This window comes from Apodemus sylvaticus, chromosome 3 (assembly GCF_947179515.1).
Source record: "Apodemus sylvaticus chromosome 3, mApoSyl1.1, whole genome shotgun sequence".
Classification (NCBI taxonomy): Eukaryota; Metazoa; Chordata; class Mammalia; order Rodentia; family Muridae; genus Apodemus; species Apodemus sylvaticus.
In genome coordinates, this window is record NC_067474.1 from 73,885,385 (window position 1) to 73,908,415 (window position 23,031).

At 45.0% G+C, this 23,031-nt stretch overlaps 2 protein-coding genes and 1 long non-coding RNA gene across 4 annotated transcripts in view; 1 reads left to right on the forward strand and 2 right to left on the reverse strand.

Moving 5' to 3' along the window:
- Positions 1-5,198, forward strand: part of Slc31a1 (solute carrier family 31 member 1) — a 30,500-nt gene extending 25,302 nt beyond the window's left edge. The window contains exons 4-5 of the mRNA XM_052176581.1: positions 649-817; positions 1,831-5,198. Coding sequence (XP_052032541.1) covers positions 649-817; positions 1,831-2,032 — 371 coding nt within the window. The 3' untranslated portion in view covers positions 2,033-5,198. The remainder of the gene's footprint in view (positions 1-648; positions 818-1,830) is intronic.
- A 1,336-nt stretch (positions 5,199-6,534) lies between these two features.
- Positions 6,535-22,969, reverse strand: Cdc26 (cell division cycle 26). Of its 2 annotated transcripts, XM_052176583.1 has the most exons (4): positions 22,857-22,969; positions 20,836-20,945; positions 18,912-19,084; positions 6,535-8,354 (listed from the first exon to the last, which is right to left on the reverse strand). In XM_052176583.1, the coding sequence occupies exons 3-4, from the start codon at positions 18,990-18,992 to the stop codon at positions 8,178-8,180; spliced, it is 258 nt and encodes an 85-aa protein (XP_052032543.1). In that variant the 5' UTR covers positions 18,993-19,084; positions 20,836-20,945; positions 22,857-22,969; the 3' UTR covers positions 6,535-8,177. The 2 variants fall into 2 exon arrangements, with proteins under 2 accessions (XP_052032543.1, XP_052032544.1); XM_052176584.1 differs by lacking the exon at positions 20,836-20,945.
- Positions 12,075-14,106, reverse strand: LOC127680850 (uncharacterized). The gene is made up of 3 exons (XR_007977021.1): positions 13,772-14,106; positions 13,643-13,738; positions 12,075-13,380 (listed from the first exon to the last, which is right to left on the reverse strand). It is a non-coding gene; the product is annotated as an uncharacterized LOC127680850 (long non-coding RNA).
- Positions 22,970-23,031: the final 62 nt, after the last annotated feature.

The following is a 23,031-nucleotide window of genomic DNA, read 5'->3' on the forward strand; positions in this document are numbered from 1 at the left end:
AATAAACCAATTTGCTTTTTGGAGAGGAAGAGAAAGCATTAGTCCTATTAGTGTGTTATATAAATACACTATAAATACATACATCTTATCAATGCTTAGCTATATATGCATAATCCCTTAAAATACTTATTCAAAATATATAAGCAGCACCTGTAAAAGCAGATTGTTTTAGCTGGTGTGATAGTGTGTACCTTTAATCCCATAGCTCAGAAGGCTGAGGCAGAAGAATCTCCAGGTCAAGTTTAACCTGGGCTACACAACAAAACCCTGTTAAACAATAAAACAACAGTTGGCTCTTCCTTCTTTCAGTGTTCTGGATGATGTGCTTGGATATAATCAGAAGTAGGATCACGAGCAGACACATTGATTTTCCTTAATGGCTCAGCTCCACCACATGGGTAGAATCGCAACCACTCAGTTTACTCACAAACTGAGCCTAATGCTTTTTCTGTGTGGTTTTGTTTGAGATAGTCCCTTGCCATTTAGCACATGCTAACTGTGAACTCATCATCTTCTGTCACAGCCTCCTGAGCACTGGGATCACAGGCCTGTGTCAATGTGCCCAGCAGTATGCTAACAATTTGACTATACCTTCTCTCTCTTCCTCCCCTCCTCTCCCCTCCCCTGTCCTGTCATTTTTGTCCTCAGAAATGGCTGGAGCTTTCGTGGCAGTGTTTTTACTAGCAATGTTTTATGAAGGACTCAAGATCGCCCGGGAGGGTCTGCTTCGAAAGTCTCAAGTCAGCATTCGCTACAATTCCATGCCTGTCCCGGGACCAAATGGGACCATCCTTATGGAAACACACAAAACTGTAGGGTAAGAGGATGGAACAGATCCAAAGGAACATTCTAGAGTGCGCTTAATAATGTAATAAAGCAAGTATGCTTTCTTCTGGAGTTAGTGATTCTAAATAACTTTAGAAGGTCCAGGCCGTAGGTTATGGTATTTGGGATCCTGGAAAGGCACAAACATGTTTGTTCTATGTTGCAAGTGTCACTTTGAAAGAAGTTTAACAGTATCTAGCTTCTAAAATATTTGCTATATAGTAATGGACATTTTAAGACTTCATAGTTAAGATATAAAAGAAAGGTAGAATATGATTGATTCCTTCCTGTGAAAAATTAAATTTAGCTGGGCAGTGGTGGCGCACGCCTATAATCCCAGCACTCTGGGAGGCAGAGGCAGGCAGATTTCTGAGTTCGAGGCCAGCCTGGTCTACAGAGAGAGTTCCAGGACAGCCAGAGCTGTACAGAGAAAACCTGTCTCGAAAAAAACCAAATCCAAAAGAAACAAACAAACAAAAAATTAAATTTAATCAGACAGGATGGATGACTGGAGTCCCAGCATTGGGAGAAGGCTGGAGGATCAGAATTCAAGGCTATCCTTGGCTACACAGTGAATTTGAGACCAACTTGGGCTCATGAGACTCTGTCTCAAGGAAAATCAAAAGTTCTTAATAGATAGCGCGTGCACGCGCACACACACACACACACAGGCACACACCACACACACAGGCACACACACACAGGCACACACGCGCGCACAGGCACACACGCGCGCACACACACACACAGGCACACACCACACACACACACAGGTACACACAGGCACACGCGCACACACACATATCCCACACACAGGCACACACGCACAGGCACACACACACACACCCCACACACAGACACACACACACACACACACAGGCACACACACACACCACACTCCTGAGTTTCCAGGATAACCCTGTTGCTGTCCAGTTGAGGCTATGCTGACAGCCCTGGCTGCTCCCGGCCTGCAGACTCCCGGCTGAGTCCTCTCTCTGTCCCCAGGCAGCAGATGCTGAGCTTCCCACACCTCCTGCAGACGGTGCTGCACATCATCCAGGTCGTCATCAGCTACTTCCTCATGCTCATCTTCATGACCTACAACGGGTACCTCTGCATTGCAGTAGCGGCCGGGGCTGGGACAGGATACTTTCTCTTCAGCTGGAAGAAGGCGGTGGTGGTGGACATCACAGAGCATTGCCATTAGCATCAGACTCCACGTATGGCCTTATTAATTGGGACTGGAAGATATAATTCCCTTTCCAATCATCCCTTCTCTCTCCTGTCTCTTTATACACACACACACATCTACTGAATAGAGGCCTAGCTGACAGTCTCTGAGTAGTGGTTTTTCTAATAAGATGAAATTGACTTTTCTCTTAAGAAGTCACCTGTGAGCTGTCTTCTCCCTCATCATCCTGAGCCTTATCTAATCTAGGTAGCTTCCTAGTTAATGATTTGGTTATCTGCTTCTTTTTACTTTTCTGTTTTTTATTTTGTTTTGTTTTAGTTTTTTTTGTTTGGTTTTTTTTTTTTTGGTGGGGGGAGTGGGGTACATTTTGTTTTAAACAGATAATATGTGTATCTGATAGGTGGGATTCTGGGTCAATGATGAAAAACGATTGTAACAGGATTGATGGCAAATTGGGGACATCTCATCCAACTGGAACTTAAATTTCACATTAGAAATAAGCTCCAGTCTTAACTCAGTGAGTGGAAAACACATGTGCCTCTTCCAGGAGTGACGTGTTACCCCGAAACCCGTGTAGTGTGTGCAGAGTGGGTAGGGACTAAACATAGGCCTGGAGTCTGAGTCTGTATGGCCGCTCAGTCGTCAACCTGTGTTCCTACTTAACATTTGATTAGAATGAACTTGCCAATCAACAAAAACAGGACAATCAATTTAAGACAACAGAAATAGAGATTGTTAAATAAAACCATTAGTATTTTACTTTGGCTCAGTGCCTTGGTTTGTCCCAACTGAATAAGAGTTTGTATTGTTTTTATGTGTGTACTATGAAACCAATTTTCAAACTTTACAGTGCTTCAGAGTCACCCAGAAGGCTTGTTAAGACACTACGAGGTGGACCTCAACCCCAGAACCACCACATTTGGCATTTCTAAGTTCCTAGGTGATGTTTCTACAACAGTCCAGAGGATGACCTTAAGAGTCTCTGCATTAAACTAGCAAAGTTGCGCCTAGAAGGGACGGGGTGGGACTACCTGGTATCAGGCATGGACATCTGAATTGCTGGTTGGTAGGTGGTGTGTCCTGGGTATATGTCACATCTAAATGCTGCTGGTTGATACTTAATCATTCCACAAACATTTATTCAGCTCCAAACATGCTTTCTGTGTACTCACATGCAGTGTGTGGGATTCCAGCCAACGTACACTTACCAGCATATATGAAGTCTCTAGTCCTGACTTTTTTTTTTCTTTTTGGTTTTTTTGAGAGACAGGGTTTCTCTGTGTAGCACTGGCTGTTCTGGAACTCACTCTGTAGACCAGGCTGGCCTCCAACTCAGAAATCTGCCTGCCTCTGCCTCCCAAGTGCTGGGCTTAAAGGCGTGCACCACCAATGCCTGAAGTCTTGACTTTTAAAGATCGAAGGTTCCTTGGAAGTTATCTGAAGGCCAAGAGACCTTTGCTCTGCTGTGAGTCAGCCAGTCAAAAGGCCAGAAAGGCAAAAACCTTTGGAGAGACATGGGGCATGGTCTGCCGAAAGCCAGATTGTGCTCAGTGCACACTATGTAGGTCCCCATCCGCTACTTAACCATCTTTATTATTTACGGGGATTTACATAGATTACAATGGCCAAAAAACCCTTTCTCAACAAAGAATCTCATTGGATATTCTGTTAATAATTAATCTACATGCAGGCTTGTTCCCAAACTACCTCTTCTGTGTGAGTCTTCCTGTGCTGGTCTGTTAAATCCTGCCCTCTTTGGTGCTAGATCCAGTTGTGCCTCAGAGCAGAAGAAACAAACCTGCTGTCTTGTTGGCCCAGTGTTTCAGTTTTGAAATTTGTACTTTCTCCTCTGTACGTGCCAATTACATATTGGAGAACAAGGAATGTGTACTTTGGTGACTTTGAACCAAGAAAAGGTTTTAAGTCTACTGGATGGAGTCTAAAGATCTTAGAAATTAACTTTAGCCCTTTGCTTTCTCTTAGTTCATTCTGCTGTGCTGGTTTTTAAGCCCCGCATGTGAATGCCAGGTACTGACATCCCAACACTAACACTACGGTGCAAATAGAAGCCAAGGAATAATAAACCCAGGGGAATACAGAAACCACTTGTGGTGACCCTGGTGCTCTCTAGAATCTCCAGATGAGCTGCTGTAAAACACCTTCCAGGGGCTGAGGCACAGCTCTGATGGGGATCACTTGCCTAGCCTATGTCAGGCCCTGTGTTTAAGCCCTAACACCCTAAAAATAAAGCATAAACTATCAGGAATGGGGCCTTATCACTGAGGTGAGAAGAAGGTGCTATGAATCTGAAACCAAGAGTCACCGCACTTTGATGTGGTTCTTCAGAGTAGCTTCAGCTTTTGTCTACTGCAAATCCTAAACTTGAGATCCCTGAACTAGGTTGCCAGAGAATGCTGTTAGTGCAGAACAGAGGTAAGCTTAAGTCCCATCCTCTTGAACTTTAATGCCCAGCCTTTGTGTTTATTTTATTTATATGTCTCCTTTCTTCTGTGGGAAGGCTGAGTGTCTTTAGCCCCTGCCCTACTTTTCCCTGCCTGTCTTTGATCCCAGACAGCTTAGTGTTTTAACATCTCTCTTAGTGTTTAACATCTCTCTCACCATCCTGATGCAGTAGGCATTGCTATTGCTGTTGTTATAACTACCTAATAATTAGAATTTTGTATTTCCAAAGCAAGTCTTAAGTTTGCTTCAAGAAGCAGTTGTTCCACTGGAATTTCTCTAAAGCTGGGTGAAGGATGACTGTCCACAGAGTTACAGATCCTAGGTACTAACTGAAGGCCAAGATGGAAGAATACTCAACACCCCATTGCCCACGAATGGAACTCCTCAGCATCCATCAGAAAGTTTCTTCACTGCCCCATGGCAGGCTTGTCCCAAACTCCCCTTCAGGCCGTGGGCTCGGGCTCCTTATTAGAATCAGGAGCGTGAGGCAGGGTGTACATCCTGTCATTGAATCTTGCACCTGCCCTTTCTAGCCACCCCAGAAGATGCATCCAAACAACAGGTCTGCATTTGATGTAATGCCTTACTCACTGGGTCTGCATTCACATTGACTGTTTCCGAGACTGTAAGCTCCCAGAGAGCAGGACTGCTGTAATAGGAATGTTTTAAGTGTTGTGTGCAAGAAAACAAAATAAATATTTTGATTTTTGTGATTCTATGCATGTCTGTCTACACAAAGTAGTGTCTAAATAAGCTAGATCTAGGAAGTCAGTCTCTTCCATGGCATGGCCTCGCTGCTCTCTTGTCACTTTATTATTATTATTATATGTGTAAGTACACTGTAGCTGTCTTCAGACACCAGAAGAAGGTGTCAGATCTCGTTACGGATGGTTGTGAGCCACCATGTGGTTGCTGGGAATTGAACTCAGGACCTCTGGAAGAACAGTCGGTGCTCTTAACCACTGAGCCATCTCTCCAGCCCCTCTGCTGTCATTCTTAACAAGCTGATCTAGTGCCTGCCTGAAGGTCAGCATGACCTTGTGCATGACTCTTGGGGGCTTTATGAAAAACCCTGGCAAACAGTTCAGTATAGGAGCGATTCTTAAGTCCACATGCTAACTTTTGCTCCTCTCATTTGTAACTCACAACCCCTGGATTCATGCCAGGAGGCTCACTGCCAGGCTCTGCCCATCCCTGTGGTAGAGGGTCTTCCTGCTGGCCTGTTATCACCTCTCCTGCAGTCTTTCAGCTTGCTGTGATAAACATCGCCTTTGGGGACAGCGGGCACAAACCTGGGCTGTGTTCTGTTTATCAAGGGCAGTTGATAGTCAAGTGTGGTGACACATGCCTGTCCTTTCAGTGTTTGGCAGGTTGAGGCAGGAAGATCATGAAAACCTGGACTACTTAGTGGAAGGTCTTTAGTTTGGGGGTTCATGGGAACACAGGTGACTTGTCCTTTTGGGCCACAACTTTATTAATTGATACCATACAAATACAGACGACAACAGGAGAAGCTCTGAGAACTCAGGCCCTAGCACCAGTCAGTCTGTCTCGGATTCTTTGTGGCAGGGAGAAAGGTGGGGGTGGGGGGTTCTAAAGTAATGTGCCACTCAGGATACAGGGGAAGTGAGGAGGGGTGCGTACAAGTGGCCGATGTGCCGCACCTGAGCCCTCTATTGTCCTAGAGTCTAGCAACTCTGTAAGTCTAAGGAAACAGTGGGATCCTGACACCTGGGTGCTGTGTTTACAGACACTCCACAGCTTCTGTCTCTCCCTGTAGCAGCAAGGATCTCAGAGCCAGCTGCGAAGATGGAGACCGAGAGGGAGGGCTGCGGATGGCAAGAATTGCAAATGGGCCTGGGATTGTACAGTGAGGGACCCTGTGGCAAAAACAAACGGCTATGGGAGTAACAGGGGTGAGAGCTTGCCCAGTGTGCCTTTCTAAGCTCTGGGTTCAATCAGTCCCTAGCATGCCCTGCATGTGCACACACAAAGGAGTACTAGCACCTATGAGTTAAGAGTAATACAGATAAGGCATCGCACACAAGACAGGCCTTATTACATTTTTACTGTGTACTCATTATATTAACCTGAAGGCTTCAGGAAAATGAAAAGCTCCCTCTTCTGAATAAGGTGACTAACCTCCTGGGTGTTGGTAATCCAGAAACAAACAAACAGATCCTAAGGAACGCAGAACTGATACATAAAATTTAGGTATGCCCGAAGAAGATTAGCAACTGCAATAAGTCCTCATCTAATGATGAGTAACTGTCTCATTCTGTTAATAAGTCTAGAAATTCTTGGAAATTTAAAAATAGAAAATGTTGTCTCTCCCCCACACACTGCTGTCTTGAAGACTCAGCTGAGAACACTAAGGAGGCAATGTAGTAGAGGCCATTTAGAAGCACGGGCGTGGACAGCAGGCTGCCTGGTACCTACCACTTCGTGGCTGAGCTCTAGTTCATGTCTGCAAACTCAGAATGGTGTGCCCTCTCAGGAACTACGAGTCTGCATGAACCCCTCAGCACTCTTAGCCCTCTGCATGACAGCTATTAGTACAAAAGGTAAGACGTGCAGGAGGCATTAAAAACAACTGGGAAATCCTACTGGGGAGTTGCAGTGAGTGAAGGACTGAAGCAGGCAGGTCCTTTTCTTTCCTTTCTTTGTCCCTGTAAGGCCTTTGCAGGCTGCAATAATAAGAGTCTATGCACAGCCCGTGTCTCGGGGGCTTTATTGTACTCTAAGACGGGCAGATAGCAGGACTTAGGAGTCATCAATAAAACTATAGTAAAGGTTTTATAGAAAAGCTTGGAGCAGAAGAGGGAACTACACAGCCCCACCGTCTCCACCTTCCCGTTCACATCACTCGTGAACTATCCAAAGGCCTGGGTAAATCCCCGCTAAGGAGTTTCTTTGAAACTTGATTCCAGATGTTCTGGTTTCCACAGCTGGTCGGTCTGTCTCTGAATATTATGGTAAAAAATAGGGCATGGTGCAAAAGTCTCCGGAGTAGCACTCAGAGGGGTCCTGTGCCAGGGGAGTGCCAAGTGAAGAAGAGAATGCCTCTCACTGCCAGAGCTGCTGTGTTCCCCCTGTATAAAGCCTTCCTGTGAGCGGATTTGATTCTGACAATTTGATCATTAGAATCCAGTCTCCGTGAGGGTAGGGATCTTTGTCTTGGTTTTGTTTGAGTTTTTTGACAGTTTGAGACAGGGCTTTGCTTTGTGGCTGGATTGCAACCTGGGCGCACTCTGGCACAGTCTCTGCTGCTTGCAGGGTGGTCGGCAGTCACCAAACAGTGCATAAACAAGCTGAGTCCAAGTCCTGGGGATCAACTGCAAGTGTTCTGGGTCTGGGGTCTTTTTGTAAAGACAAGGAGAATGACGTCACTTGCAGCAGTCACTGGTCAGAGCTGGAGATTAGCAGTGATACCACCTTTAAGGATGTCTCACATTTTTTCCAAAAATATATTTATTTTTTAAAACAAAAATCAGGTAAGCTTTCTGCAGTCCAATTCTCCAGGAACAAGCCAGAATTTGGCTTCCAGCCTATCAGGTTGGACAGCAATAATTTCACAGAGCTCTCTGTCCCTGCACGGGACAGGAGACATTCTGCTTGTTTGCACACACTTAATTCTCTAAATCTGGTTGGTACTTCTGTCATCATTGTATTCTGTCCTACCTAGGGGTCTCCATCTCTAAAATTCAAAGTTTCCAAACTGAGATGTGCGGTTGTTGGTCTTAAGTTGGGGTTTATAACCAATTCGATCATTAATCATTTGTTCCCGGCTTTTGGGGTCACTGCTGAGCCCAGCAGCTCCTTCTCCATCACTGGTTCCTACACCTTCCACATCTTCCTTCTGTTTTTTACGGGCCTGGAAGTATAAAAAAAACAGTTAGGCTATAGCACAACATTCTTTCAATTAACAAATGTTTAGCTAGACTTTACCATATACTAGGTACTGGGTATGCAACAAGGTTAGGGGCTGATAAACAATAAGGCCAAATTTAGGATAGTAACGAGGATGTGGACATGCAACCACAGAAAGCATATCCCTGTATCCCAGGATGTCGCAGTCTGGAAGGCACACGAGAATCTTAACTACAGCACAGAGTACTCTGGAGTATAATGGGAAAGCCCCCAATGCCAAAAGACACAAGGGCGTGTGAGGGTTACGGTACATACAGAGGCCCGGCAGGAACCTGCAATTGGAGATTGCGGATATAGGGTGTACTGGCTGGTTTTGTGTGTCAACTTGACACAGGCTGGAGTTATCACAGAGAAAGGAGCTTTAGTTGGGGAAATGCCTCCATGAGTCCAGCTGTGGGTCATTTTCTCAATTAGTGATCAAGTGGGGAGGGCCCCTTGTGGGTGGTACCACCTTTGGGCTGGTGCTCTTGGGTTCTATAAGAGAGCAGGCTGAGCAAGCCAGGGGAAGCAAGCCAGTAAGAAACATCCCTCCAAGGCCTCTGCATCAGCTCCTGCTTCCTGACCTGCTTGAGTTCCAGTCCTGACTTCCTTTAGTGATGAACTGCATCGTGGAAGTGTAAGCTCAATAAACCCCTCCCTCCCCAACTTGCTTCTTGGTCATGATGTTTGTGCAGGAATAGAAACCCTGACTAAGACAAATTGGTACCACCATAGTGGGGTATTCCTATGACAACCTGACCATGTTTTGGGGAGGACTGTGGAAGGACTTTGGAACTTTGAGCTAGAAAAGCCATTAGAATATTAAGATCTCTGTGGAAAGTTCTGTAGGAGTTTGGAAGACAATGTTAAGAACAGTGCAAAAGATGGAGGCCTGGCTTGTGAAATTTCAGAGGGAAGATTAAAGATGCTTACAGTGGCCATGTTTTGATTGTGAAGATTCTGTGGTTTTGTTTAGCTGGGGCTGAAGAATCAGCTGTGAGTAACAAGATACGAGAACCACTAAAGCAAACCTTTGTGTTACTGGGACTATTGATGCTGGTTAGCTGGAGCTAAGAAATTAGCGGTGATTAAGAAGAGACCAGCATCACTGAGATGAAATCTTCTTGGAAGTATTTTCTGAGAGCACAGAGAATGTGTTCCAGAGATAGCCACAGTTGTATTCTGTGCTGTGGCTGGACTTGGTAGTGTAAGAGTCACCCAGATGGTACTGGCTTTGAAGGCATGAAGGGGTCATGAAGAGCAGCTGAGGCTCTTGGCACAGTGAGAGGCCACGGAAGGCCATTGGTGAAGGTGCAGCCTCAGTTGCAATTGATGGCCCAGGACTTGAAGGGGTCATGCATAGGAGCAGAGGCTTGTCACCCTGATGAGAGCCTATGAGAGGCTATTGGTGAAGCCTAATTACAGTTGAAGATAGCAGCGTTTTGGAGATGCCAGTATCATGCAATGACCACCAAGAACAGCAACAGCAGTGGAGAACAGGCAGCTGAAGCCTAGAAGACAAACTGTGTGCTACAAAGGGCAGAGCTGAAGAAGTGACCCAAGCCCTAGAAGGAGCCCAGAAGATCGTGAGTTGGATCCCAGACATTGAACCATTGGAGTTTGAGTTTTGCTTTTGGTTGTGACTGTGCCCTGATATGTTTCCCTCTTGAAGGAAGAAAGTATTTTAGGGGAGCCCACAGTTGAGAGACTTTGAATTTTTAAAAGACTTTGAACTTTAAAGATATTGGACATTTTAAGGTGAATGAACTTTTAATGTGTAAAGACTGTGGGACTTTTAAAGTAATTTAGATCTTGGGGATGAATAAGAAAGTAAGGGTTGAGGCTTAATAGTGATGTGTTTGTGTATCAAGTTGACAAGGAGTCGATTGTACTGGCTAGTTTTGTGTGTCAACTTGACACAGGCTGGAGTTATCACAGAGAAAGGAGCTTTAGTTGGGGAAATGCCTCCATGAGTCCAGCTGTGGGGCATTTTCTCAATTAGCGATCAAGTGGGGAGGGCCCCTTGTGGGTGGTACCACCTTTGGGCTGGTGCTCTTGGGTTCTATAAGAGAGCAAGCAGGCTGAGCAAGCCAGGGGAAGCAAGCCAGTAAGAAACATCCCTCCAAGGCCTCTGCATCAGCTCCTGCTTCCTGACCTGCTTGAGTTCCAGTCCTGACTTCCTTTAGTGATGAACTGCATCGTGGAAGTGTAAGCTCAATAAACACTTTCCTCCCCAACTTGCTTCTTGGTCATGATGTTTGTGCAGGAATAGAAACCCTGACTAAGACATAGGGCAACAAAAGGTGTTTCAGCAAATTACTGTTGATAAGAACAAGTGAAAATGGTCTGATGATCAGCCAGCAGAACCCCACAGCCTGGAAGACCGGCTCCATGCTCACTACAGCAACTTGAGGGGATATTATGCTACCTTGTCAATAGGTCAGAGTAGAGGGGCTTTCTTCTGGCATTTAAATGTTATAAATTAATTATCTATCTATTGGAGATATTAGGAGTTGAATCCAAGGCCTCATGAGTGGTAGGCAAGTAACCATCGTACGATGTCCCAGTCCCTGTTTTGGTTTTTGGGTTTTGAAAAAAATTTCTTTGAAAACTTCCCTCTTGGTACTACTAGTACTGCTATCACCAAGTAATAAATCTGATGCAATAGAAAATCGACAGCCAGGAGGTGGTGGCACACACCTTTAATCCCAGTACTCAGGAGGCAGAGGCAGGTGGATCTCTGGCTATCTATAAAGTGAGTTCCAGGACAAACAGAGCTATACAGAGAGCCCTGCTTCGAAAAAACAGACAAAACTTTCCAAGAAAGAAAAAACTCTACAACAGACAGATGACCTTGATGACAATCCAGCTGGCACCATGTTGTGTCAACAGCTGGCACACTTGTTGCAGTTTGTGTCTAAGGACCTCCTACAGGAGAAAGCTTTCCTGCTTGCACACAGGATCCTCCCTGTTATGGGTGTTACTCCCTCTGTGGCTGATCTCCTAGATTTTCTTTAAGGCATTTGGCTAGACTGTCCCTAAGTAGCCCTATGGCTTTCCTGACAACCCTCTTCCTAAGAATGGAAGTTCTTCTCTGCTGTTTAGAACTCTGCTACTCAGCAGGCCTTTAATCTCAAAAGCGTTAGGGAGGTAGAGGCAGGGAAGAGGCCAGCCTTGTCTACAGAGTGAAGTCCAGGACTGCCAAGACTACACAGAGAACCCCTGTGTCAAAAACACAAAAACAAAACAGAATAGAACTTTTGCTACTTGACTATTACACGCTCAATGCCAGTCTGAGCTACATAGTGAAACCTTACCTTAAAAAAAAAAAAAGCATTATGCTCCATCTCCACTGCCTGAGTTTCCATCACTGAAACTGCTTATTTCCTGTGCCTATGATTTGACCAATTGCCAAAGCCATGATAGTTCTCACCACGTAGTAATTATGCCAGTGGCAAATTTCCCTTCACTGGGGTCCCCAGGTATTCAACCACTACTATATCTACCTTAGGTCCCACATCCCGATCCTGTTCAATCTATACAGCCACCACAGCCTGCTCCACGATGGTCTCTGCTGCCACACCTCCGCCACTGTAGTCTCATCTTCTACCAAAGTTGCCACCATGATCAGAGTTACTCCAGCACATCCAAAGTTTCCTTCACAACCTAGAAAGGTCAACAGATCCATCCCCACAGCCACCTTGTTGGTGAAATGCATCTTGTTCAAAGGGGCCATGTCAAAATGATGTCAATGAATACAGTTATTTCTGAATCAACTGAATGATAACTAACACAAGTTATGAGTCAAATCCTCTCCTACTGTTTGTACAATCACTGCCTTCAATCTTGTCATACAGTTCAAATCAGTACATGCTTCTGAATATTTTTTACTATCACCAAAAAAACCCTCCACTTTTGATGTGCACAAGGCAAACAGAATTATCTCCAGATGGGCTCTTTGGCTCCACTCTATGCCTATCAACCAACCTGGTGTGGCTAAGCAAACGCTGACATCTGTACAAGATATAAACATGGGACTTTCTCAAGACCAGACAATTTGTAAGTGAGCCCCACTTCTCCTAATGTCCTTGTAAGCTCTCATCTGTACCTTCAAAGCTTGGGTCAATAAAGTTCCACCAATCAAGGCTTGGTTCCTCTCTGATTCACAACCCATATTCCTCCCATGATGTCAACAATGAGGAGCCCAGACTGAACTCAACCTTTCCAATTCAAGTTGAATATGGGATGCAGAGGAAGAATTTGGCTTTCTTTTTCACAAATGAGGTTTGGCTCCAAGTCACCAGTGGCTACAGAATACCCATAGCCACCACTGCCTAACTATAAAGATGGTTGGATATCAATAAGTCTTTCTAAAAATAACAGTAGATGCTTTATCTATAGTCCTTCACTGGGAGCACAGCTCACAGACTCTGATCACTGAAATTATGTCGGTAATTACATACCACCTACTGGCAAACTGTAACCCCTCAAGTCCCAACATCAGTTAATTAACAGTCAATCCAATAAGGCAAGGCCAAGGATCCCTTCTCTGAGGTGCTTGGGACCTGATGTATTTGAGGTTCAATTTTTTTTCACATTTTGAAACTTATACATTAGTTACAGAGATCAAGCATCCCTAAGCCAAAAATCCCAAATCTAAAATGTGTCCAAATATGAAATTCCCTGTGGTTATCTTTAAGTAACAAATATAAGGAACTTGGCCAGCAAGATAGCTGCCCAAGCCTGATAATCCTAGGACCCGTATATTTTTCAAAACAAACAACAAACAAATAAAACTGCCTATGGTGGTGGAGATCTGTAGCGCCAACATGCTAACAACAAGCTAGGAGGCAGAGCCAACCAGAAGCTCATGGGCAAAGCTGGCCTGCAACATTAACAGGAAAAGACCCTGCTTCAGCAAGGTGGGGGAGAGCCAGCCTCAGAAGGCTGTCCCTCACCTCCACATTAGCTCCAGAAGGCTGTCCCCTCACCTCCACATTAGCTCCAGAAGGCTGTCCCTCACCTCCACATTAGCTCCAGAAGGCTGTCCCCTCACCTTCACATTAGCTCCAGAAGGCTGTCCCCTCACCTCCACATTAGCTCCAGAAGGCTGTCCCCTCACCTCCACATTAGCTCCAGAAGGCTGTCCCTCACCTCCACATTAGCTCAAGAAGGCTGTCCCCTCACCTCCACATTAGCTCCAGAAGGCTGTCTCCTCACCTCCACATTAGCTCCAGAAGGCTGTCTCCTCACCTCCACATTAGCTCTAGAAGGCTGTCCCTCACCTCCACATTAGCTCAAGAAGGCTGTCCCTCACCTCCACATTAGCTCAAGAAGGCTGTCCCTCACCTCCACATTAGCTCCAGAAGGCTGTCTCCTCACCTCCACATTAGCTCTAGAAGGCTGTCCCTCACCTCCACATTAGCTCCAGAAGGCTGTCCCCTCACCTCCACATTAGCTCCAGAAGGCTGTCCCCTCACCTCCACATTAGCACCTTAGCACACAAGCACACTCCCTCCCTTACTCTTGGATTGATGTTTTGTGCACTGTAATAAAGGCTGTGTAGAGCCAGGTGGTGGTGGCGGCGGCGCATGCCTGTAATCCCAGCACTCTGGGAGGCAGAGGCAGGCGGATTTCTGAGTTTGAGGCCAGCCTGGTCTACAGAGTGAGTTCCAGGACAGCCAGGGCTACACAGAGAAACCCTGTCTCAGAAAAAAAAAAAAAAAAACAAATCCAAGACTGTGTTATTCAGACACAGACTTCCGCACCTGGCAGAGATCTGATTCCAGGCCATCTGTTATTCCAGTTGCTCAGCACCTGTATCATATTTTGTAAACACTCCCTCTCTCACTTCTGATTGGTTTAAATAAAAAAGCGGATGCCCTAGAACAGTGGGAGGGGACAAGGACTTCTGGAGAGACTGAACTTTGAGAGTCAGACATGGGGAGTCACCCATGAAGAAGATGTGGGTGCCAAGAAGAGATTAAGACAGACAGGTAACAGACCACAGGCAGGACACAGGCCAGGCCAGTACTGTCAAGTTGGAATAGCTTAGAATCTGCCCAGTTATAGTGCCCAAAGCTTATAATACAAGTCTCTGTGTCCTTACTTGGAGTGGTCATGAAGAAAGTTTCAGCTACAACTTATCATGTACATACAAATAATAAAAAATTGTATGTGTTTACTCCGGAGATTGAATTCTGACTCGTGTTTGGCAGCAGTGTCTCTACTCACTGAGTAGTCTTCCCAGCTGAGCGAGGGGGTTCTGCTGCTTAAGAACTCATATTGGTAGTAATTATTAAGGATAAGGTTTTCTTTTTTCTTTCTTCCTTTTTTTTCTTTTTCTTTTTTTTTTTTTGGAGATAGGATCTCACTGTGTAGGCCAGGGTGGCCCAGAATTCACTGTGATCTTTTGCCTCAGATCCTGAGTGCTGGGATTATAGGAATGCATGCATCATCAGGCCTCAATGAGTTTCGAGTATGGTTTAACCTTCAGTTGTAATGAGTCGTAAATGCTGGCACTCTGTAGAAGAGTCAGCTCACTGCTGAATTGGCCTTTCCACTAAAGATGATGGTGTCCCTTCAAGCAGCTTAGGAAGGAGGGTCACTCTTGCAATGAGCTAAATGAAATCAGTAGAAAAAGTGTGCCTTCCTCTGTCTTTTCCTCCATGGTTTAAGTCTATAGCCCAGGCTGTCTAACTTCTGCTCTCGCCTTCCAAGAACTAACATTATAACTGTGTACTCCCATGCCTGGCTCTGCTCTTTTAAAAAACAAAATTATGAAGGTTTTGATTAGATGTATGAACCTGAACCATGTGTATGCAGCCAGCAGAGGGCGTCAGGACCCCTGGAACGGGAGCTACAGATGGTTGTAAGAGGCCATGTGTGTGCTGGGAACTGAAGCTAGGTCCTTTACAAGAGCCACAAATACTCTTTCTTAACTGCTAAGTCATCTTTCTGCCTCCACTCCTACATATTTCATTTTTACTTAACTTTGTTTACACCTCGGTAACTAGATTATGGAACACTCTGTGGTTGTTCAGTGTATAACTTTTTAAATGATTTCATTCCAATTGAATATTCTCAGAGATTTCTTTACTTCTTAGAAGTAGTTTTCATAAAGATTTTTGCGGTGAACTTCTTTTTAGTGTTGAGTAAGTAGAGAGTGAGAGGAAATTTAATACACACAGACACACACACACATACACACAGGCACAAAGCAAAAACTGACGATACTTCAGGAACACTACAGTTGCTGGGATGAAGAGCAAGAGAAAGCTACATTATCAATCTTCATATGAAGGATGTAAAGCCAATCACATTCTGGGTGCATGCGAGGTGTAGAGCTCCCTGTCGTGTGAAGTGCCTCCTTGAGCAGGAAACACAGATAGGCTCGTAGAGAGCCCTCTAAGAACAGTCCAGAGCTTAATATAATAATGCAGCCTTTAAGGAGCTTCCTGCCCAGCCGAAGAAAACAGACCAACAAAGTCACAACAGAAAGTGGGGACACCTAAAGGAATCCAGCACAGGGTGGTGACAACCCAGCTGGGGACTGGAAGGGGCAAGTCAAGTGGGGAGCCTGATGAAGAGCTAGGACATGTAGCAAGGGGACAGTACAGAGTGAAGATAACCTGGGAGAGAAAGTGGGGAGATGAGCTAGGACCAGGTGTAAAGGACCTCATGTGCCATGTTCCTCCTGGAAGTGAAAGAATCTTTTTCTTTTGTTTTGTTTTGTTTTGTTTTGTTTTTGTTTCTCTATGTAAAGACCCTGGCTGTCCTAGAACTTGCTCTGTAGACCATGCTGGCCTCAAACTCAAAAAGATCTGTCTACCTCTGCCTCCAAAAGTTTTATTCTTATTAATGGCTCATCTAATACTACATTGCAAAGCCAAATTTAGAAAAAATACAGCTGTAACTCCACCACTCAGGAGGCAGAGGCAAATGTTCAAGTTCAGGGCCAGCCTGGTCTACATAATGGGTTCCGGACAGTGAGATCCTGTCTCAAACAAAAAACATAAACAGTACTCCACTGGAGGCTAGATTACAGAAGTTCATTGGTGAAGAACATGGATATGATTTGTGTAATCAAAGTTCCTAATATAAAAGATTTTACAATAAATGACCAAATGATTGCAAGAAACAGGTGAATGTTGGGATTGTCTGGTGCTGCTATGCATTCAAATGCTAAACAGTGGCCCCCAAGATCTGGTTTCCCCAAAGATCCTCATGTACACCAAATGATGTTGTATAAACCTTGCTCCCCAATTTAAAGCTATTGGTTAAGTAAAAATGGCTACAGCCAATTACTGGGGAGAATAATGATAGCAGGTTTTCGGTTACTGGGCTGGGGGTCACAGGTAAAGACAAGGATTTTCCCAGTCCGATCACATTAGGGCAGTGAGAAGCCTGTGGTTGGACAGGGAGAAGGGAGGCGGAGCTGAGACGGGGAGAGGAGCATCTCGGGGCAGGAAGAGGAAGATGGCTGCTGCCGTGGACCAGCTTGGCGGTTTCCAGCCACAAGTAGCGATGATTTCACACGGTTAGAAGTATTGGAATAAAGCTTTTATCATTATCAATTGGCTCTGAAATTATTGTATTGGCATCTTGTAAATTGTGCTATTATTGATACGTAAATCTGATTGATTAGTTAAGCTTTAAGAGTCATGATTCTGCAGGGTGTTGAGATGGCTGACCGTGGGGTGCGTGGGCATTGTGTAGTAGCAAGAGGAACTGGGCGGGGAGGGAGGAAGGGCACCAGAGAGATGGCCCGGTGGGTGCTCTGTGGTCTGGCACCACGGAGAGTGGGTGGGCTAGTTTTCTTAATATTTCCCAAAACAGCATGCAGCTGAGTGAAGTGTCCCAGGACAGGCTGATAGAGCATAAATAACCCAAGGGAGACTCAAACAGCAAGAACTTGGGAAGCACAGCTGAGAATAACAGTCTGGCATATAGAAAAATAGATTAAGGGTAATTTGCCTAGTAACTGTGCTAAAGCTGATTATACAATCCACAGGACTCTGCCTCTATTATTGTGGGCTGCTGAGTCATATTAAGAGTAATTAAGTAGCTGGGGGAGGGGGAGGGGGGAATGGCAGCGGCTGGCACATGCATGCCTGTAATCCCAGCACTCTGGGAGGCAGAGGCAGGCGGATTTCTGAGTTTGAGGCCAGCCTAGTCTACAGAGAGAGTTCCAGGACAGCCAGGGCTGTACAGAGAAAACCTGTCTCGAAAAAAACAAATCCAAAAGAACCAAAAAAAAAAAAAAAAAAAGAGTAATTAAGTAATATTTTAAAATACCATCTACAGGTGAATGTTCAGTAAGATTCTGTCTAACAAGGTCCTACACTGATCTCCAGCATTGAAGGGAAAATAATAATAACTTCATAAATGCTGACAGGCTGGGATGTTGCTCAGCTGGTAGAGTGCTTGCCTAGCATGCCCAAACCTGAGACTAGACAGCCTAGACAGGGAAAACCTAAGACAATTCTGCTAAAGGATCAGAGCAATGAAATGACACTATGTTGCCATAGCCACCCTTCAGTGTCCTGCTCAGCCCTACCAGAGGAGTTTCTTCTTGCACTAGATGGGAATTAACAGAGACCCACAAATGGACAATGTGTAGATAGTGGGAGACCTTGAAGAACCCTGCCCAAACTGGAATGTCTCCAAACTCCTCCCCTCAAGGCTCAGGGACAGATGTGGAAGAGGAGGCACAGAGATTGTGAGACCCAGAGGTAAAGTATGACTTCCCAGGACACAGCATCATCCACACAGCAGGACTGATGCACAGACGAACTCTCAAACTCTCGGAGACTGTAGCAATGCAAACAAACCCTGCAGGAGTTCAAGCCAGAAGGGTCTCACCACCCCTAACTGTCGGAAGGAAAATCAACCTTCTCCAGCATCTCCCATGTCACTGGACCTATCAGCCACACTCCTGAGAGGGCTCCACAGCCAGTAGTTGGCCAATACAAAAAATGAACTCACTGGTGCTTTTGTGGACTTTGTGTTTGTTTTGGGGGGTTTGTTTTTGCATTGTTTTTGAGAGAAAGAAAAAGAACATAAAGTTGGGTGGGTAAGGAGGACCTGATCTGGGAGGAACTGGGGATGAGGCAACATGACCAAAAAAAAAAAAATTTTTTTTTAAAAATTGAAATTTAATACATAAATAGTATTATTTAAAAAAAAACAATTGTAAAGGATCATTTCCTGTTGTTTCAGACCACTACGTCCTTTAGTTCTTTGCTGTGACAGTCACAGGAAATTCATTTTTGTTTTGAGATGTCTGTAAGGCAGTCACAGGTTTTAAACAAGCCGCTGGTGGAGTCCCAGCTTCCAAAGGCAGCCACTGTCTGAGACCGCCCCTAAGAATCAGAGACTGCGTCCTCACCTCCAGGTCCTTGCGCCCCTAAGAATCAGAGACTGCATTCTCACCTCCAGGTCCTTGCGCCCCTAAGAATCAGAGATTGTGTCCTCACCTCCAGGTCCTTGCGCCCCTAAGAATCAGAGACTGCATTCTCACCTCCAGGTCCTTGCGAATGCTCTCAAACTCCTCAATATCGTCGAGCTTCAGCTCCAGGCGCGTTGGCTTTCGGCGCAGCATCCTGACGTTGACCAGGACTTCAGAGAAGCCAGGCCCCGTGAGCACGAGAGGAAAAGCTGCTGGTGCCAAGCCTCAGCTACAGACAGATGAATCTATAAACATGAACAATAAAATGAGCGGGACATTAACTCGTTTATATTCCATTCAGACTTCAGAATCTGTAGGCATCCATTTATTGCTGGAGATAAAGAGATGGCTCTTTGTTTCAGAGCATATTCTAAGCATATACAGAAGACACAAGTTCAATTCCTAACTTACCCTCTGTCTAACTCCAGCATAATGCCTATGCCTCCTGGCTACCTGCACTCATATACCTACATATACAAAAAAAATTTTTTTTTTTTTGTTTTTTGGATTTGGTTTTTTCGAAATAGGGTTTCTCTGTATAGCCCTGGCTGTCCTGGAACTCACTTTGTAGACCAGGCTGGCCTCAAACTCAGAAATCCGCCTGCCTCTGCCTCCCAGAGTGCTGGGATTACAGGCGTGCGCCACCACCGCCCGGCTAAAAATTTTTTTTTAATTATTTATTTAATATATATGAGTACAATGTTGCTATCTTCAGACACAACAGAAGAGGGCATTACAGTTGGTTGTGAGACACCATTGTGGTTGCTGGGAATTGAACTCAGGACCTTTGGAAGAGCAATCAGTGCTCTTAACTGCTAAGCCATCTCTCTAGCCTTACATACACAAAACTTAAAATCTTTAAAAAAAAAAAAAAAACAGCAAGTTGCCATCAGAGAATCTAGGCAATTCTCTTTCTTTCTTTTCTTCTTCTTCTTCTCTTCTCTTCTCTTCTCTTCTCTTCTCTTCTTTCTTCCTTTCTTCCTTCCTTCCTTCCTTCCTTCCTTCCTTCCTTCCTTCTTTCTTTTGTTTTTAACACTTTTTGGGATGCTTTATTAAAAAAAAGCAGCACAGAAACTATTTGCAGTCCAAAGTTCTTAGGTCAGAAACCAAGCTTGGGCCCCCAATCTCAGGTCCCAAGACCCTTCCAGGTGTGGGCTCCCAAGGAACACACCCAACCATCATCTTGATCTTGTACTCCAGTAACCTCCAAAAGTAGGTAAAACAAACAGCTGTGGGCAGTGACACAGGGCAATAGTCACAACGTCTGGGGGGGTCACTTGAGCCTGGAAGTTGGAGACCAGCCAAAGAAACAGAGGGAGACCCTGTCTCAAAACAAACAAAAACAAAAACAGACAAGAAACAAAAGGAGCAAAGGAGTTAGGGAGATGGCTGAGCAGGAGCAAGCACTTCCTGCCCTGACATGTGGACCTGACTTCAAATCCCCAACACCCACAAAAAAAGCCAGCAACAGCCAGGCAGTGCAACCCTTTAATCCCAGCACTTGGGAGGCAGAAGCAGTTCAAGGCTAGCCTGGTCTACAGAGTTCCAGGACAGCCAGGGCTATACACCACACATACACACACACACACACACACACACAGAGGCATGGTCTTATGGGGGTCTGAGCTACGAAAGAATGGAAGATTTCTGAGTTAGGGGGCTTGCTGGCTATCAGCCTGGCTCCGAATTCAGTTTGATATCCTGTCTCCAGGAGTAAGGCAAAATGGACTAGGGCAGGGTGCTCAGCATATATCCTCTTGCCTCAAGGTGTATACTCATGTGTACATACCACACTCACACAGTATACACACACACACCTCACATATACACACACAAAGGAAAGAAGGGAAAATGGTTATCTCCTCTAAATTCAGTGTTGTTAGGGAAGGTGGATAAGCCATCAGTCCGCTCTCCTTTCTATAAACATCATCAGACACTGTGGCCAATCCTGGATATTACAACCACCTACCTTAAATCTCATGAAAACTAAACTTACCAATTTGCAGGATTATCCACAGGATCTAAGCAGGTCCTTAATGGGTAAATCATTCATTAATCAGATGCTTCCTGTGCTGAGCTATAGGAATTTAAAATCACTGTTGAAATCTGTGGGGAAAACAGACAATACAACAAGACCATGGCCAATCTAGTGTAAGGACAGAATCCTAAGGAGGGCCCTTCAACAGCACTACATAAGCGTCTAGCCTAGGCTGGGCTGCTTGGGAGTGGCCGGGGATCTCAATTCCCCTGGGAAAAGGTATCTTAGTGAATTTGAAGGGTAGACAGACAGACTTAAGACCAGAGAAGTTCAAAATCATTTCATATGGCAAATGAATGCTTGTGTTAACAAAGCCCATATTTGTTTCAGAACAAAAACTTAAGCTGAGCCCAGCAGTGGTGGCACACACCTTTAATCCCAGCACTTTGGAGGCAGAGGCAGATTTCTGAGATCAAGGCCAGCCTGGTCTACAGAGTGAGTTACAAGACAGGGCTACACAGAGAAACCCTGTCTTGAAAAACCAAAAAAAAAAAAAAAAAAAAAAAAAAAAAGTCTTGGCCAGGCAGAGATGGCACACGCCTTTAATCCCAGCACTTGGGAGGCAGAGGCAGGCAGATTTCTGAGTTCGAGGCCAGCCTGATCTACTGAGTGAGTTCCAGGACAGACACGGCTACACAGAGAAACCCTGTCTCTAAATAAATAAATAAATAAATAAGTTAAAGCAAATAGTTTAGTTAACAATATCAAAACCTGGGTGGTAGAGGCACACACTTTTAATTGCAGCTCTCTGAAGGCAGAGGCAGGAGGATCTCTGTAAATTTGAGGTCAACCTGCTCTACAGAGTGTGTTCCAGGACAGTCAGGGCTACACAGAGAAACCCTGTCTTGAAAAACAAAAAAGAGCAAAATCAGCCTCCTATAAAAGTTACACAGAGACCACTAGAATAAAGAGCTAAGTGATACTGATCTACATGAACGTTCTACTATAGTGTACATTCATATAAATTATTATTGCAGGCATCCAGAATGAAACAAAACACTATGATGTGATGTATAGGAAACGTACACTTCTCTCAGGAGGCTAGCTTAACACCACAAGGGCTGATATAATCAACACAAAATACTGGCCCGTGACATTTCAAACTGCTTTATCCCCTCAGATACTACCTTCTACCAGATCCCTAAGTAGAGAAATGCAAGCCAGCTCCAAAGAGAAAAAGAAGAAATGCTTGGGGTGGGGGGGAGGGCTAGTTTCCACTTGGTGGCGTAGGGACCAGAAGGCCTTACCACTAGAGAACAATAATGAGTACGTGTTAAAGCGAGCTCGTCCACCCGCCACATTACCAATCCTACTACACTAGGGCTCCAAAACGACGGATTACCTTTTCTCAGCAGAATTTTATTTTCTGTTTTGTAGTCTTGTTGTCCCGTGACTTAAATGACTAAAATAGAATAATCTCCTTGCATGTAACTTGGCATTTATTAAGTCCTCGAAAAGGAAATGTTCTAATTGGAGTCGTTCGGGGGAAGGGGCTTGAGAGTGGAATCTGTTCAGCTGGGCAAACGCGAATATTTTTGCAATTCCCACAACTTTCATGTAAGGATTTAAAAAAAAAAAAAAACTTATGATTGGAGCTACAACAGCTATGCACTTTATCTGGCGCCTCCCTGAACCCTTTATTTCAAAGACACATACAAAGAATAGGCTATAGACAAGTAAACCAACAACAAACTAGGCCGCAAATCCTCCACTACATCTCTATTTTAGCCTTAGAAGGCTCTTCGAGTTTAATGTCTTCTTAAAGCCCAAACTGACTACGTAGCAACTGAGTTAAGAGGGGCCCCCGGGGGACTTCCGTCGTGGACAACAGTCCTCTTGCCCAGCTCCAAGGCTACAGAAGTCTAGGAAGAGATTTCCATGGCAACACGGGCCTCAGCTTCGAAATGGCGGAAGGCCTCCCGAAGGAGAGCAGAGACCCTCGGTTTGTTCCAGATTATAGTTGGGATCAGCAAACCTACCTCTTTTCAGGCCTCTGCAATTTCCCAGAACCTCAACTCCCACCACGACTCCATCGCTGCGCAGCCCGAACTACACTTCCCAGGCAGCTCTGCGCCTCTTTTCCCACGCGCCTCTTTTTCCGGGAAGTTGTGTCTCTCTGTACGGCCACGCCCCTCGACGCTAGCCGACACTTGG